Genomic DNA, 14,399 nt, shown 5'->3' with positions numbered 1-14,399 from the left:
GTCCAGTTCTGGGTTCACAAGCACAAGAAAAATAGGGACTTCCCAGAGCAAGTCCAGTGCAGGGCCACAAAGATGAGTAAGGAGCATCTTTAACAAGAGAAGAGGCTCAGAGGGCTGGGACTCTTCAGCCTGGAGAAAAGTAGGCTCGGGGGGAACTTATCAATGTGTATAAATACCCAGTGAGAAGGAATGAAGAAGAGGGAGCTGCTCTTCTCAGTAGTGCTCAGGGACAGGACAAGAGGTAATGGGCACAAATTAAAACCCAGAAAATTTTATCTGGACACTTTACTGTGAGGGTGGTCAGACACTGGGACAGGTTGCCCAGAGAGGTTGTGGAGTCTTGATCCTTTGAGATACTCAAAACTCATCTGGACATGGTCCTAGGCAACCTGGAGTAGGGTTGACTTAGTCCTGAGGGATCTGGTGTAGTTGGGAACTGTTAATGTTGGGTTGATGGTTGGACTGGATGATCTTCAAGGTCTTTTCCAACCTAGACAATTCTGTGATTCTGCTTGAGCAATGGGGCTGGAGTAGATGGTCTCAAGAGGTCCCTTCCAACCTAAATGATTCTTTGATTCTGTGCTAAAAACTGTGTTTGGGATGAGATTAAAATGATGGTAAGAGCTTTCCTGTTTTAGAAATGGATTGTAAGTAACAAAATGAATGTTAATCATTAGAAAGATTACTGTTTAAGTAACAAGAATAGGTAAAGATTTTTAGAATGTAACCCTTAGCTGGATGGATTATTGCCAAACCACTGTTAGCAACATTTAAAGAAATAAGAGGGGGGAAAAATTGTATTATTTCAAGTTGAATTAGCACTGGTATAGTATTAAAAATCAATTCTTTTGTACCGAGCTGATTGCATCCTGGGTTTGTTTAACTCTCTGCATCTCTGGTGTCTTTTCAATAGTAGTTCCAGTTCCAATATCTTCTTTATATAAAATCTTAATATTTAGAATGAAGACAACAAGGTTAAGCATACAAAACACAACATTATTTCTTCTAGAGGGTGAATACAGGCTCATGGCAGTGATTTGTACACAAGAGTGCAGGCTGAAAGCCAAGCTGGAGGATCACCTCCTGTGGTGGCCTCACTGCCTGTCTGAAGTCTGTCCTACCACGAGTGCCATTGTGCAAAAAAGGGGCTGACCATTTATATCTGTAGTAACACGTTTTATGTAGAATATCACAACATCTGTAGGCTAATTTTGGGATTGAAGTCTAGTATTTGTTCTAATTGGCTCCCGTTGTTCTGATTTGGTTTATTATGTTTTACACAAATGTCTTCCACTTAGTTACTTACTATAGTAATTGTGCTAAGCAGCAAAATGATACAGCAGACTTTAGGCACTTCATGGTAACGCAGGAAATGTGAAAGAAATCAGGCAGACTGCTCACTTTTCACCGAAAAAAGACAGTTGCAACATAGCAAGGATACACTACTTACATGGTAACAGGACAAAAGAAAGGTGGGATACTAGTAATGCCAATTCAAGTACAGGATTGATTGTTTAACTATATCACAGCTATGTAGATGTGAAGGAGCGCTATCAGGGCACTCCACAAAAAAAAAAAAACCAGTAGATAAAAAGGGGTAGCAAAAACCAGCTAAATTGACTTAGAGTAACATTAGTTTTGTTTGAAAAAATTCTTATGCACATTTAAGCAGATTAAGAACATAAGTGCATGTAAGATAAGAGCCAAAAATAGTTATTTTATGAAACATATGAAACAGTACTTTGAAATGAGAAAACAGAAAATAACTATACCGAGCTGAAATTCTTCTGGTTTTCCTTCACACGCAGCATTTCTGGTGTGTCTTGTACAACTGTAACTTTTCCTTTACTGTTCTGTAGGTCCCACTGATACTGAAGCTGTGGAATAAGTTGAAGTAAAATGTCAAATGTTGATTCTATTCCATAAACATTTACTCACAGAGTTTTCTTTGAAGGTGAGAAAAAAAAATTTTTTTTTAAGTACACCTTAGAAGGAGGTAATCTTAACACTACCATTAGTGATATGAAGATGTACCACAGCTACAGGTACTCTCATTTAAATTAGCAATAGGAGATCCCTAGCTAGATTTAATTGAAAAATCTTGAAAGGTGCCAGATTGTATCTAAACCAAGTCTCAACAATGAAAGTTAAAGATTTCAAGTCAGACTGAGGAGTTCTGTTACTGACCCCACAGTCTTGCAGGTAGTTCCACTGACAACAACAGACAACTTCTGTAAGTATAATTCTCTATTACTTACAAAGGAATTGCCAAAGCACTGCAGCAAGAAGCTTTTTCAAGAAAATTACAGAATCATTTTGGTTCCCTGAGTCATGCTTAAGTGTGCTGCTGCATACGTAGTGGACCCTCTAACTGAAGAGCCCTGAGTATGTAAAGCCTAGTTGGGATTAAAGTGTGATATTGTGACTTTGTTAAATGAAAAAAAGCAGAACATTTTTTATTATTTGACAGTGACAGTGTTTATTATTTATATACATACTGTGCTAAAGTTCTTCTGATTCTCACGGACTCTCTGCATTTCTGGTGTGTCTGCTACAGGCACATAGTATGGCATGGTCCTTTCTGCATCTTCCTTATACTTTTTCTGATAGAAAATACAAAATACATTCCATTAATACAATAGCAGTAATAAACAATCTGGCATTACTTACTGTTGCATAATGCCCATCTTTATGGAAACATGAGTACTTCTGTGTCTGATGTAAATTCAGGTTATTCCTCTGTGTAAGATTTATTTTAAACATTGGGTTATTAAGAAGTAGGAAACTTAATTCAATCTACTTAGAACAAAATTAGCTTTGGTATTTCAAAAGCAATAGAAATTATGGTTTCATTTTATACAGGAATAAAATAAATTAATCTCAATATTGAAATGGAATTTCAGAGTAAGAGATGCCACATCACAGCTCTAGAGAAATCTGTTTTTTCTGGTGTATCGCCTGAATGTTGTGACGTGCTGTTATTCAGGCACTCCAAATTAGCGTCCACTCGAGGTTCCCCCATGAACAATGATTCAACTGCTTCACTCAAGATACCTGGCTCGAAAGGTTCTTGACCTGCTGGGCATGAATAATCTCTGGAGTATCGACAACACTGGTGTAGTTGGCTTTCTCCATTTCTGCCAATTGTTTGTATTTGATCTGTTGGGGAAAGCTCACATTTAGGTGCCTTCCTATCTTGACAACAGTTTTCATTTGGTTTAATCAGAAAAAAACGTTAATAAATTTTCCTTTAAAAAAGTAATCAGATGGGATATATGAGGTATTATTCAGACCTGGCTGGCAATGTCAGTGGCATTCTTTGCTCTCACAAAATCTGGTGTCTCCAAAGCCAGTTCTGTCAGGCCTCTTCCTCTGATTTCTAAGTCCAAGGCTTTTTTGTACTCTTTCTGTAAATGAAGACAGTAAATAGATACCTTGTTAATGTGAATGTAATACCTTTAGCAACCTTCAGATCATTTCATGACCACACCACAAAATAGGAATGCTACTGTTATAAACTCACAATTAAACACAAAAAGGATATCATGAAAGTGTGTGGAGCACAGCACAGGCCACCTGTATTAAGGTCACTCTTCCTTCCCACTGCAGTGATCTCAAAGTGTAAGTTCCTTTAGGTGACCAGTGTAAGTTCCTTTAGGTGACCAGTGTAAGTTCCTTTAGGTGACCAGTGATTGGTGTAAAACAATAACTTGTACAGAAGAGAAGCACCAGGGAGTGGGTAGTGTAGGAAATGCATGTGGTAGTGAAGGGTGCTCAGATGTTTCACACTGAGCATGTCCAAAAAATACAAGGTGTCAGGATTCTCTGTGACGTTTGGGGCCTTCTGGAATGAATACCCTCCCTAAAAACTCAGTGCTGCAGCAGCCACTCTTCCCAAAGAGATCTTCCGCTGATGTCTAATCAATTTATTTTGTATTTATTTTGATTGGTATAATTAATCTCTCTCTGCCAACACTGCTGAACTTAGCTGAATATGTCTGTAATATTCTATAATAAAATACAGGCTTTTGGAATAGCTTAAAAACTTTGCACTACTAAGTACAAAATGCTGTTGTCAGTAAAGATGATTATCTTGAGAGTATTTTGTTAAAAAGCAAAATCTTAAGTAACACTAAAAAGTTACTTTTTCAGCTTTCAGCCTGATGATGTTATGGTTTTTTAAAATACAAGGTAATCTTATCCTAAGAAAACCATCACTATGAACTGTTTATTACATCAGTTCACCAGGTCAGCAGCGTAGCTGTTAGGTTTGCATCCTGCCTGCTGGCCACCTCTCTCCATCACAGTGGGGAAGGCTGCCTCGGCCGTCAGTGCTGGGCAGGGGGAACTGTTCAGGAGCGTGGCTGGTGTTTCTGACTCACCCATCAAGCACAGAGCATTCAGAAAGAGCTCTGCTGCACAGCACACCTCCCAGAGCAGAAGAATGCCAGTCTGGTTCCCTCACTGTAGTCTCTTTCTGATCTCTCACTTTACTTCTTGTTTCCTCAGCCTCGGTCCCCAGTTCCTAATCCTCGGTAAGTGCTCCTGACCTAAGATGTCTAGTTTACAAAACTGACACTCTGGATCCTAAGCTCAGCCTTGCTGCCATCACAGTGCTGGTTTAGTCCATCTCTTGACTGATCTGACTGCTGGTCACAGCACCTGCTTCTCACCTGTATTCCTGACAGTTAACAGCAAAGCCAGGAAAGAGTTCACATGAACGTTCAGGCTCCTGGTTTTACCTTTAGTTACCCATACACATTCTTGTTGTCTTTCTACTCAAGAGTTTCTAGGGAATGACAAAGTTCAGACTAGTGATACACAGCCATAAGCGTTTATCAGTTGGAAGCTGTTACATGCATTCAGGTATTTTCCTGACACACCTCATTCAGGATTTGAGTTGCATTCTTCGCTCTTAACATGTCTGGAGTCTCCTCTAAAGCTGTTAGTCCTTTACCTTTGACACCTTCCTCCAGGTCTTTCCTGTACTCTTTCTGCAGAAGAAAGAAAAGAAAAACTGCAAAGCCAGACTAAAGAGAGTTCTACACTCTACAGCTTTGTTGCAAAAATTAAAACTAAAAGAAAAAAAAATCCTAAATTTCCAAAGTAAACAGAATTTTTTAAAACAACAAAGAGTACTGTATAGGGTTATATAAGAACTACTGCAGCAGAACATAGTAATTATTGTTCAAGATAAATTGCAAAGGCACACACATATACACCCTGCTATGGAACAGTTAGGCTGATGAATGTCAGAAAGAGACATGGTAAATATGAATACAGTTAATGAACAACAAAATAAATGTCCACGACAACTTAGATCACAACACAAAATATATGTAAGCATGCTTAATGGGAATGGTTAGGAGAAAGAAAGTGGTGAAGAAGAAATGCTGCTGAGAGTACTTAGTGGAATTAGTTAACTTGATAGAGGAAATAAGCACAGAATAACTGCTACCTCGCTTGCTATTTTGGTGGCATATTTGACATGTAATAAGGATGGTGTAATCTCCAAGCCAGTAAGGTTTCTGCCCTTAATGGACTCTTCAAAGTCCTTCTTATATTCTTTCTAATAAGAAAAACAAAACAGCAAATATTTATTACATTATTTTTAATCACATGAAAGACTACTGGTAGGACGGAGCGATGGATTGGTATTAATGTCACAATGACAATCTGCTACAGTCAATGCTGTGGGCACCTAAAGCAATAGATCCCGTTTCTACCAAGGTCTACAAACCAGCTCATTACTTTCAATACAAATATGACCTGACCATGCCTTTTTTATTTTTTTCTCCTACTTATTTGTATATGCAGAAAAAAAAATCAATTAAATCGCTCAAACAATGACTAATGGCCTTATAGAATTGTTTTTCAGCATGTATAAGCTGTGACAGAACAAGATTGTACTTCAAACAAACAGAAAAGAACTGCTTGAGGAAATAGAACGACAGGTCAGTGAAGAACACTATGACGGTAGAGACGGACAGGAAATAAATGGGCTTCTCAAAAATAGAGTTCTGAGGTGAAAAAAGAATAAGCAAGGTACTTTCTGTGGACTGTGGTAACAGATACACATACTAGTGTTGCAAAACTTTTAAGTGAAATTTATTTCATATTACATTTTTTTCTAAGGACTCGAAGACTAGCTTAAGCTTCATTTACTGATAGTTTCCAGATGAAAAAATACAGATAATATACACTTCATTGTGACGGGAAAGCTTCATGAATTTAAAACATGGTATTTCATAACCAATATAAAGAAATGGGATATAGCTATAATTCTTTAGTTTACCAGCACGCACAAGATGCAAGTATAATTGCCTGTCTAAATCACTACGAAAATTTAACTATAAAAAATAAAGTTTTTTAGTCTATCAGTACTGATTTTAACCATACCTCACTCTGCATGAGCTGAGATTCCTTTGCAGTAAGGTATGTTGGAGTTTCAAAGTCCAACATCGGTTTTCCTTTTTCTTTCTCATACTTTTCTCTGTATTTCACCTGAGAAGAAAAGAAAAAAAAGAGTTCCCCTCATAAATAATTGAGGAACCAATTCATCGACTAATATGTGCCTACTTTTGTCAACAGATCTGTGCTAAAAATGAATGTCTAATATTGTTTACCTTCCTGAAATCCTTATTATTGACCATAGAATGTAAAATCAAAGGTCAGGCTTGGAGCAAAATGTGTGTGGCCTAAAATTCCACTGATTTATTTCCTCTTGCAGAGAATAATCAGTGTCTGATCAGATTTCAAGAATCTACTGATCACAAGAAAGAAGACAGGTAGCTGTAAAAATCTAGCTTGAAGGGACTGCTTATAACCCTGGCTGAGTCCAGGCAGTTACATGTTAATGGGTTGCTGGAGTGTTAGCAGCAGGGCTTGAAAAGAAGCAGTTTAGTGACTTTCTACCCAATTCTGTGCATGAGTGTCCAGGAAATAAAATGTCCACAAGGATGGAGATATTTTTGCTTCAAAGCATAGTATCCAGCCTTCAGGGCATCAACTTTCAGAGTGCTGCATGAAGTAATGCTATGTCTTTGGCCGAGGCAGATCCTGATCACAAACTGGAGCAACAAGCAGTGACTTCAGCTACAAACTGATTAACAACCATTTTCTTACTGTCCTTTGCTATATGACCTTTTTGCTCTTCCATGCCATGCAGCAGAACAGTAACTATGGCCCTTTGTATTCTGGCAGTAATTTCTCTCTTGCTTTACAGTCAATAAACACCCGGAATAGAACCTGAGATACAGAGGAATAGAGACCAAATCAGGGTATGGATTTCTCTGGAATGAATCACCATTTGCTGTATTCCAGAGGGAAAAAATGTCAGACACATTTAATAGCAGCAGTAGGTATTGTTTTGATTAAAACCATTTTGGATGCACAAAAAGAATGGCAGAACTCTCCTTTGTATCACTTGAGGCTAGAATGGATAAAGCAGTTGGAAAGGTACTCTCAGCAACAACCCTACTTCTTCCAATTTCCTGTTTCCGTGATTACCAGGTCCTTTCTTCTACAGATGGAATCACCCCGATAAATGTGTTATACTGTGTAAAAAGATCCATATACAACAGACATAAGTGACTTTGAGATCTACTCTAGAGTGAAGAAATCATAGAGATATTTTATATGCGTTCTAAACTTGCAAATGTGCAAGTATTTCTCACTGACTTGTTTACCCAGGTGTGCGGTGTTTATAAAGCAGATAGGCACAGAGGTTGTTATACACTGAAGAATTTGCTAGAATGACCTCAGTGATGGAGACTGGTACTCGGTGAGTGGGGTTAATGAGAAACGCATGACCAACTTACGTGGCTCTGTAGTTCTGATGCCTCCCTTAGATGAACCTGTTCAAGATTATCTGGCACCACATGGTAGTGACCCTTACTCTTCTCATATTGCTTCTTGTACTGGTACTGAAGGGAAGGTGTCAAAAATCATCTCAATAAAAAAAAAAATCCCTCAGCAAATTTACTTCTTAGGTCCAATCAAAGCAACACTTCAATGGAACATCAAAGAGAAATTAGAAATACAAAAAACAAAACAAAACCAAGAAGTTTAACTCCCAGTATCGAAATCACTTCTAAAGATGTGGGTAAACAGTTATCTTTTTTTTGATCATTTTGATTGCAACAAAGATTTTTCCAAAACCAGGATAAAAAAAAAAAAAAAAAAGAAAAAGAAGAAAAAAGAAAACACAGTGGATACATGAAAAGGCTGTACCAGGCAATAATGACTTGTCTTTTCTCAGTAAAATTATCAAGTATTTTGTTAGGCATAATTTGGTACATCTACAACAAAGGGATGTTAAACAGAAACATGAAATGAAAAAACCAGACAAAAAAAATTTTAAGTATAGTAAATAGTAAAGAAAAAAGTAAAAAAAGAAGAAAATTGTATTTGTTAGTGTAATGCAATAAGTTAAAATGTAATCAAGAATCAATCCACTAAAAACTATTAGAGGATTTAAAATATTAGCAGTTCTACAGCTAATAAAGGTTTTACTTCCCAGAGGACAAGTGTGGCAAAGTTGCTAGTTAAGTAAGAAATAATCATTAGAGAGTAGAGGAAGAGATCACTACCAGGTGATGTCCCATGAACAATTACAGAGAGAGTAATTGTTGCAGAAATAGTTAGCAAAGATCAATTCAGAACGGAACCAATAGCGATGGAAACATCAAATGGATCTGGGATTAGTTAATGATCTTACAGCACTGGCGAGCTGGCTTGTACTCAGGACGTGGTTCATGATCAGCGATTCCGACATGTCTGTGACAGGCTTATGAAGTTTCTTTAAATCTGCTTTGTATTTCACCTGCAGGGAAGAAAGGATAAACAACGTCAGAAAGGGAGACTGCTAATAAAACCCATGGTGTTGCATGTATTAATAACATAAAGGAGGTCTTTGTTAAAGAAATCTGAAACTTTTCATTTCCTCAGGAGGAAACGGTAAGTAAACATACCTCACTAGCCATGTTGTGAGCATCTTTCATGGTCTTGTAGATTTTAGCTTCCTTTAAGTCGTACTTTGGCTTTTTACCCATCTCTTTGGAAAAATTCTCCTTGTATTTCACCTAAATTAAGAAAGAACCAGGTATTACAACTGTTCTTGAGTACTCACTTGTTTGGCTGCAGAAGGCAAAGAGACCCTATTTCAATGCTGACGGTAAGAGCAACAACAACAATGTAGTAGCTTGAAGGCATCCACTGGAAGAGAGGCTATTTTAAAGATGACCTGACATGGAAAGAAAATCTACATCTGTATTTACAAAATACCACTTGCAATTTCTCATTCGGTGCACAGGTTGCATCTCCTCATTGTAAAAAGACATCGTCAAGAGAATTATGACACAGCTGAATTCTGACCCCTGGAGATGGAGAATTTTTCACTTGATGGGAACTGTGCACAGAGAAAAGACACCCTATTTCACAAAGAGACTGACACAAGTATAAAGAGTATTTAGAAGAACTTTTTACGTGCTTCTTGGAGAAATAAGAGCTTGAAAAACTACCTCAAGACATACAAGCACCGAAAATGGGAATACATTAAATACTTTTATATATATTGTGTTCTGTATAAATCACAGATGAAGAAGAATGCTAATGGTCACAAACAGAACAGTGATACAATTAATTACTAGGAATTAGATTATGCAGGAGGCTTAGTAACACTTCCAAACCACATTAGCATCAGCAAGATAAACCATAATAACCCAGCAGACCTAGGCTGGAGGCCCAGAAATGTTAACAGGAATGACAGTTTTGGTAATGACCTAAATAAGGGCAAGTCCTTCATTTGTCATGACTTGTCCCATCCCAGGGCTGCAGGAGCCACTAAAGGCTAATTCCTCACTATTTCCTGTAAACCTACAAAAGGGATGGTTCCGTTAGGAATATTTTGGGTTTATTACTTTGATATCAGAGACGCATAAAATTCTTTCAGAAGAGTTACTGAAGAGTGCAAGAAAAACTCAAAGTATTAAAGATTAAGTTCTGGCTTATTTAAATGGATCCCAGAGTTCGTAGGTACACTTCTCACCATTACAGTAAATATCGGTAGAAAAATTCTGAGGATTTGTCATGTCTTCCCTGTAGTAGTATTCTGCCTACTCTAGAAAAGAAGTGAGGCAATATTTCTTTCTGTTTACCAATCCACATTTCCTTGGAGATATGTTATATTAAATACTAAAATGACCCCATCCCTGGTCTAAAGAACAAGAACTGAACGACCATCATCAGTCTTTCTGAAAGAACTTATCTTGTTCAAGACCAAGATAATACTTATAAAAAGCATGCAGAAAATATAGGAATCTGGCTGATGAGGAAAAAGGATTAATGGTTCTTGAGAAAAAAACCCCCGATCTCCCAAGCAATATTTATGTGAAAATTGAAATGAAAGAAATAAAGTACTGAAGAACTGATAACTACGTTGAGGAACAGCTGACCCATGCTAGAGGTTTTTTTTTTTTTTTCCACAATTACAGAAACAAATAATTTTATATTAGTAAAAAAAGAAAGATGAATGAATGCAGAATTAAATCACATTCCACAACCGCATTTTACACTTTGAACTCATTGTCATATTCTTGTCCGTATAGCACTACAAGGTTCATGCATGGTTCACTGCAAAATATGCCAACATTCAGATTAAACACACAGGGAAACAGGCAAATCCACAACGTATATAGCTGCTGTAAGCAAACAAAGACTATTAACATTTTTGACATAAAGGCATCAGTATTGGTTCTGACCTCCCAAAATTTAAAACCAAGCAGAAGTATACCAGAATCCATTACATTTTGCAAGCTATGCAGCATATAATCAAGATCAGACCATCATGCCAAAGAGTTGACTTTTTTTAAGCCCAGAAGAAACATTACTGGAAAAATGGATGCAAAATTAAAAGCAAGCATGCCAGACAGGCAGATGAAATCCAACTAAAAAAGGCAAATGGATAAACAAACAGGACATAAAGAAGTTTATGAGAAGAAATGCCTAAGAGACAAATGAAAGTTAAAGATTATGGCAATTATTCTTTGCTCTCTTACTGCCTCTACAATAGTTACTGTTTTCTCAGAGCTAAAATAATCTCATCAAAGCATGTAAGACTAAGAGGAGAACTGACCAGCACTGTAGCAAAAGCATGGAGAAGGAGGATCTCATTATCACTGAATGGGAATAGACATAATTTCTTCTTTATTCTTGTAGTTCAGTTTAAGATCCTTGGCTCTACTGAAAAGATTCTTGGTCTTCCTGACACACACAGTGGCTGACATTCAAACATGCGACGGTTACGTGCAGCAGTTTTGGCTAGACATGGAAAATTCATAATTCCCCTTTTCTTCACTTGGAAATACATGTGTAAAACTGCAATGGCACAGATCTGTCTGCTGCCACTTCAATAGCTGCTGTGCTGCCATCGTTCTTCTACTTCCCAAAGATTTTGAGATGGCAAAGAAATATAAGAAACTACAGGGTACACTTCTCAGAGGCTCTGGAGCCGATTCATTCATATGCTGTGCTTCCATTATGCCATTCCAGCACCACAGAAACAGAATAGTTTGAATGAAGTTTAAATGAAGTTTGAATAGTTAAAATGAAGTCTTAGTGTGAATGTTAAGAATATGTTATGACTGTTCATTGAAAATTACCAGCACCTTTCTTTGGGTTTGTCATACACATGTATTTCCAATTTTTGCACAGTTTCAGGAAAACCAACTCAAGCTTATATGTTTGTTTTTAGGGGTTTTGAGTGAACAATGCAAGTTCTCCCATTGCATGAGTGCATCAGGTACTTCCATTAAAAACACTGGAAGTTCCAAAACCATTATAAAAGGCATAATAACGTTTCAAGCTTCATGTGGTGTTTCTGAAACAGACAAATTCCCCTCCCCAGAATTCCCATGCACTGCCTTTCCAGAGGAAAAAAAAGAAGGTCACATCAGCTCACAATTTTTGCTACATTCAACACCTTTGACACAAGAAGATCCAGTGCAGCTGGTGCATCATAAACCCTTTAACAGCTTGGAATTGTAAGATGATACGCAAGCAAGAGACAGATGCATAAAAATGGCATTCCCAGATGTGTCACTTAAAATTATCTTACATGACTACTTAGCATATTAGCTTTCTTAAAGGTTCTCATCCATGGGGTATCATAAGATGCAGCTCCATGCCCTCTCATATGACGTTTGAGGTATTCTGCCTACAATGCGTAGCAAGAAAGCAAGATCAGAAATGCAGACAATTACAGGATTAAAGCATGAAGTGGTGAGAAAGAACCAAGTTGAACTGAGGTCCTGGTGGAAAAAATTGTCATAGAAAATAGCAAGTATGTGCTTCAGACTGATCAGAGAACGTGACCATTGTATAAAAGTAAGCAAGCTTCTATTAATATGACATTAACTTCAAAACAGAAGATTCTTTTAAAGGCACAAAGGAGAAAGAAAGTGGCTGAAAGAAACCGAATGTCCACCTCGTAAAGGATGGATAATAAGAGTCAGGTAAAAGGCTGCTTCTTTTAAAGCCAGTACCCAGAAATCTAAAAAAAGAGACCATGGCTAATACCAGCCTTAGTATTTAGAAGATCTTGACACACTTTCATTTTAAGGAGATCTCAACTACTTGCATTTAGCAAGTAAGTAGAAAAGTTTATTTAACAAAGAAATACCTTGGTCTGGGATTTAATTTCTACTTTAACACACTCCTTTTGAAATATTCCCTTATTCCCTCATCTAGAAACAGTTATAATATTAGTCTGTAAGTTAATAGCATATCTCTTTTCTCTCACTACTTCAAAGTTTTACCAACTTTTTAATATTACCTGGCTAGTTAGTTTGGACACCTCCTTTGCCAGTTCAATATCTGGACGTCCCAGCATGGTTACGCCAATGCCAGCTTCTCCACGCTTTTTGTATTCAATCTTACAAAGAAAAAAAAAGTATAGTTTAGTAGTGATGACTTCCCTTTTAATTATTTTACTGATGCTATTTTTAATAGTAAAATTACTGCTAAAGAATTATACAGAAGACTTAAACACTTACATCACTAATTAACTTGGCAGCTTGAGTTGCTTTCTTAATATCTGGTCGATCTGCTATAGGTGTGTAGTGGAGCTTTGACTTGGCATCTTTCTTGTATTCAATCTAATCCGTGATGATACACAGGGAAAAAAATTAATGAGGTTTGTTCATGAGGCATATACCTAATAACAACATAGCAATGTTGTTGGGAAAGAGTATGGTGTTTTTTTAAAAATAATTTCACAAGGAATAGATTTGGGAATCCATTTTTGCAAGTTGTTTACAAATGAAGAAATAAGCGTTTGAAATTCTGTCTGTATTGGAAGGAATGAAAAAAAAAAAAGTATTAATCTAATTTGACCTAGATTATTTTAAATCCTACCACGTGATTAAGTAGAAATATGACTTTCAAAGAAATCCTTCATTTCGGTGCAATTTAACATTTGTAAATCTTTGCACCTTTGTCTTTCAGAATTACACCTGAACAAGGAGGCTGGGACGAAATGCAGAAATATGTGAACTTTTGCTTTTGCCAGCTGACTTTGACAGAATTTGCTTAAACAAGCTACCTAATTCATAAAAAGACAAGACAAACTTACTGTACTCTGTTTTTTAGCAACTTCCATGGCATGTTTCACTTCGGGAGGCTCCAGCATGATAGAATAATTAGACTTGCCTTTCTCCTTCACGAACTTCTTTTTATAGTTTGTCTGTTAAGAGCAAAAAGGGCCATGTGTGATTTTTTAATTTCACATAGAGGTAAATGCTACTGAAACTTGGAAATAAGCTCACTAGAAACTGTTAAGACAGATAAAATGCAGTCTCCTCAGTCTCAGAACTGTTTGGTTTCCAGCTCGTTTGTCATAATTTGGTTTGGTTTCCAGCTTGTTTGTCATAATTTGCACTTTAGATTACAAAAGCTTGCTATTGGGAGATACTGATTTGTGTTTAAATTGTGATCTATCAAAAATAAAATCTGAATTAAGGGTACCTGTTAGCACTCCAGCCTGTCACTTTCCTAAAGAGTATTTCAACAGATTCCTGATGTGTGTTAGCTCTCTGTTAAGGTCTCATTCTGGTAACAATGAACCTTTTCTGACTCCTTGGGTATTTTTCAATGAGATTCTAAATGTGTTGCATGTGTTCTAAAGCATGCAACAGTCTAATCAGTTATAGGCAGCAGGTAATAATCTCACTCTAAAATGGTATCACACTGGTTACTTACTTCACTGACATTCTTGGTCACCTCTTTCACATGAGCAGTGTCTCGTGTCTCTGGCAGGGTTGTATAAGACCCATGTGGAAGCTGCTTCTTGCTATGTTCTTTGTATTTGTTCTGAAAGCACAGAATAAAAGTAGGTGAAAAAC

General features: G+C 37.1%; 1 protein-coding gene across 1 annotated transcript in view; it reads right to left on the bottom strand.

Annotated features, from left to right (window-relative positions):
• NEB (nebulin) overlaps positions 1–14,399 on the bottom strand; it is a 127,373-nt gene that overhangs the window by 18,321 nt on the left and 94,653 nt on the right. The window contains exons 107-121 of the mRNA XM_074910943.1: positions 14,257–14,367; positions 13,631–13,741; positions 13,053–13,154; positions 12,833–12,931; positions 8,973–9,083; positions 8,720–8,824; positions 7,821–7,925; positions 6,400–6,504; positions 5,459–5,569; positions 4,884–4,994; positions 3,294–3,407; positions 3,055–3,159; positions 2,499–2,603; positions 1,773–1,877; positions 855–947 (exon numbers count right to left, since the gene is read on the bottom strand). Of these exons, the coding sequence (XP_074767044.1) occupies positions 855–947; positions 1,773–1,877; positions 2,499–2,603; positions 3,055–3,159; positions 3,294–3,407; positions 4,884–4,994; positions 5,459–5,569; positions 6,400–6,504; positions 7,821–7,925; positions 8,720–8,824; positions 8,973–9,083; positions 12,833–12,931; positions 13,053–13,154; positions 13,631–13,741; positions 14,257–14,367 (1,593 nt within the window). The remainder of the gene's footprint in view (positions 1–854; positions 948–1,772; positions 1,878–2,498; positions 2,604–3,054; positions 3,160–3,293; positions 3,408–4,883; positions 4,995–5,458; positions 5,570–6,399; positions 6,505–7,820; positions 7,926–8,719; positions 8,825–8,972; positions 9,084–12,832; positions 12,932–13,052; positions 13,155–13,630; positions 13,742–14,256; positions 14,368–14,399) is intronic.

The sequence above is a fragment of the Athene noctua genome, chromosome 7 (genome assembly GCF_965140245.1).
Source record: "Athene noctua chromosome 7, bAthNoc1.hap1.1, whole genome shotgun sequence".
NCBI lineage: Eukaryota > Metazoa > Chordata > Aves > Strigiformes > Strigidae > Athene > Athene noctua.
Note: the sequence above shows the minus strand (reverse complement) of the source record. Positions and strands in the feature narration are given on the sequence as shown.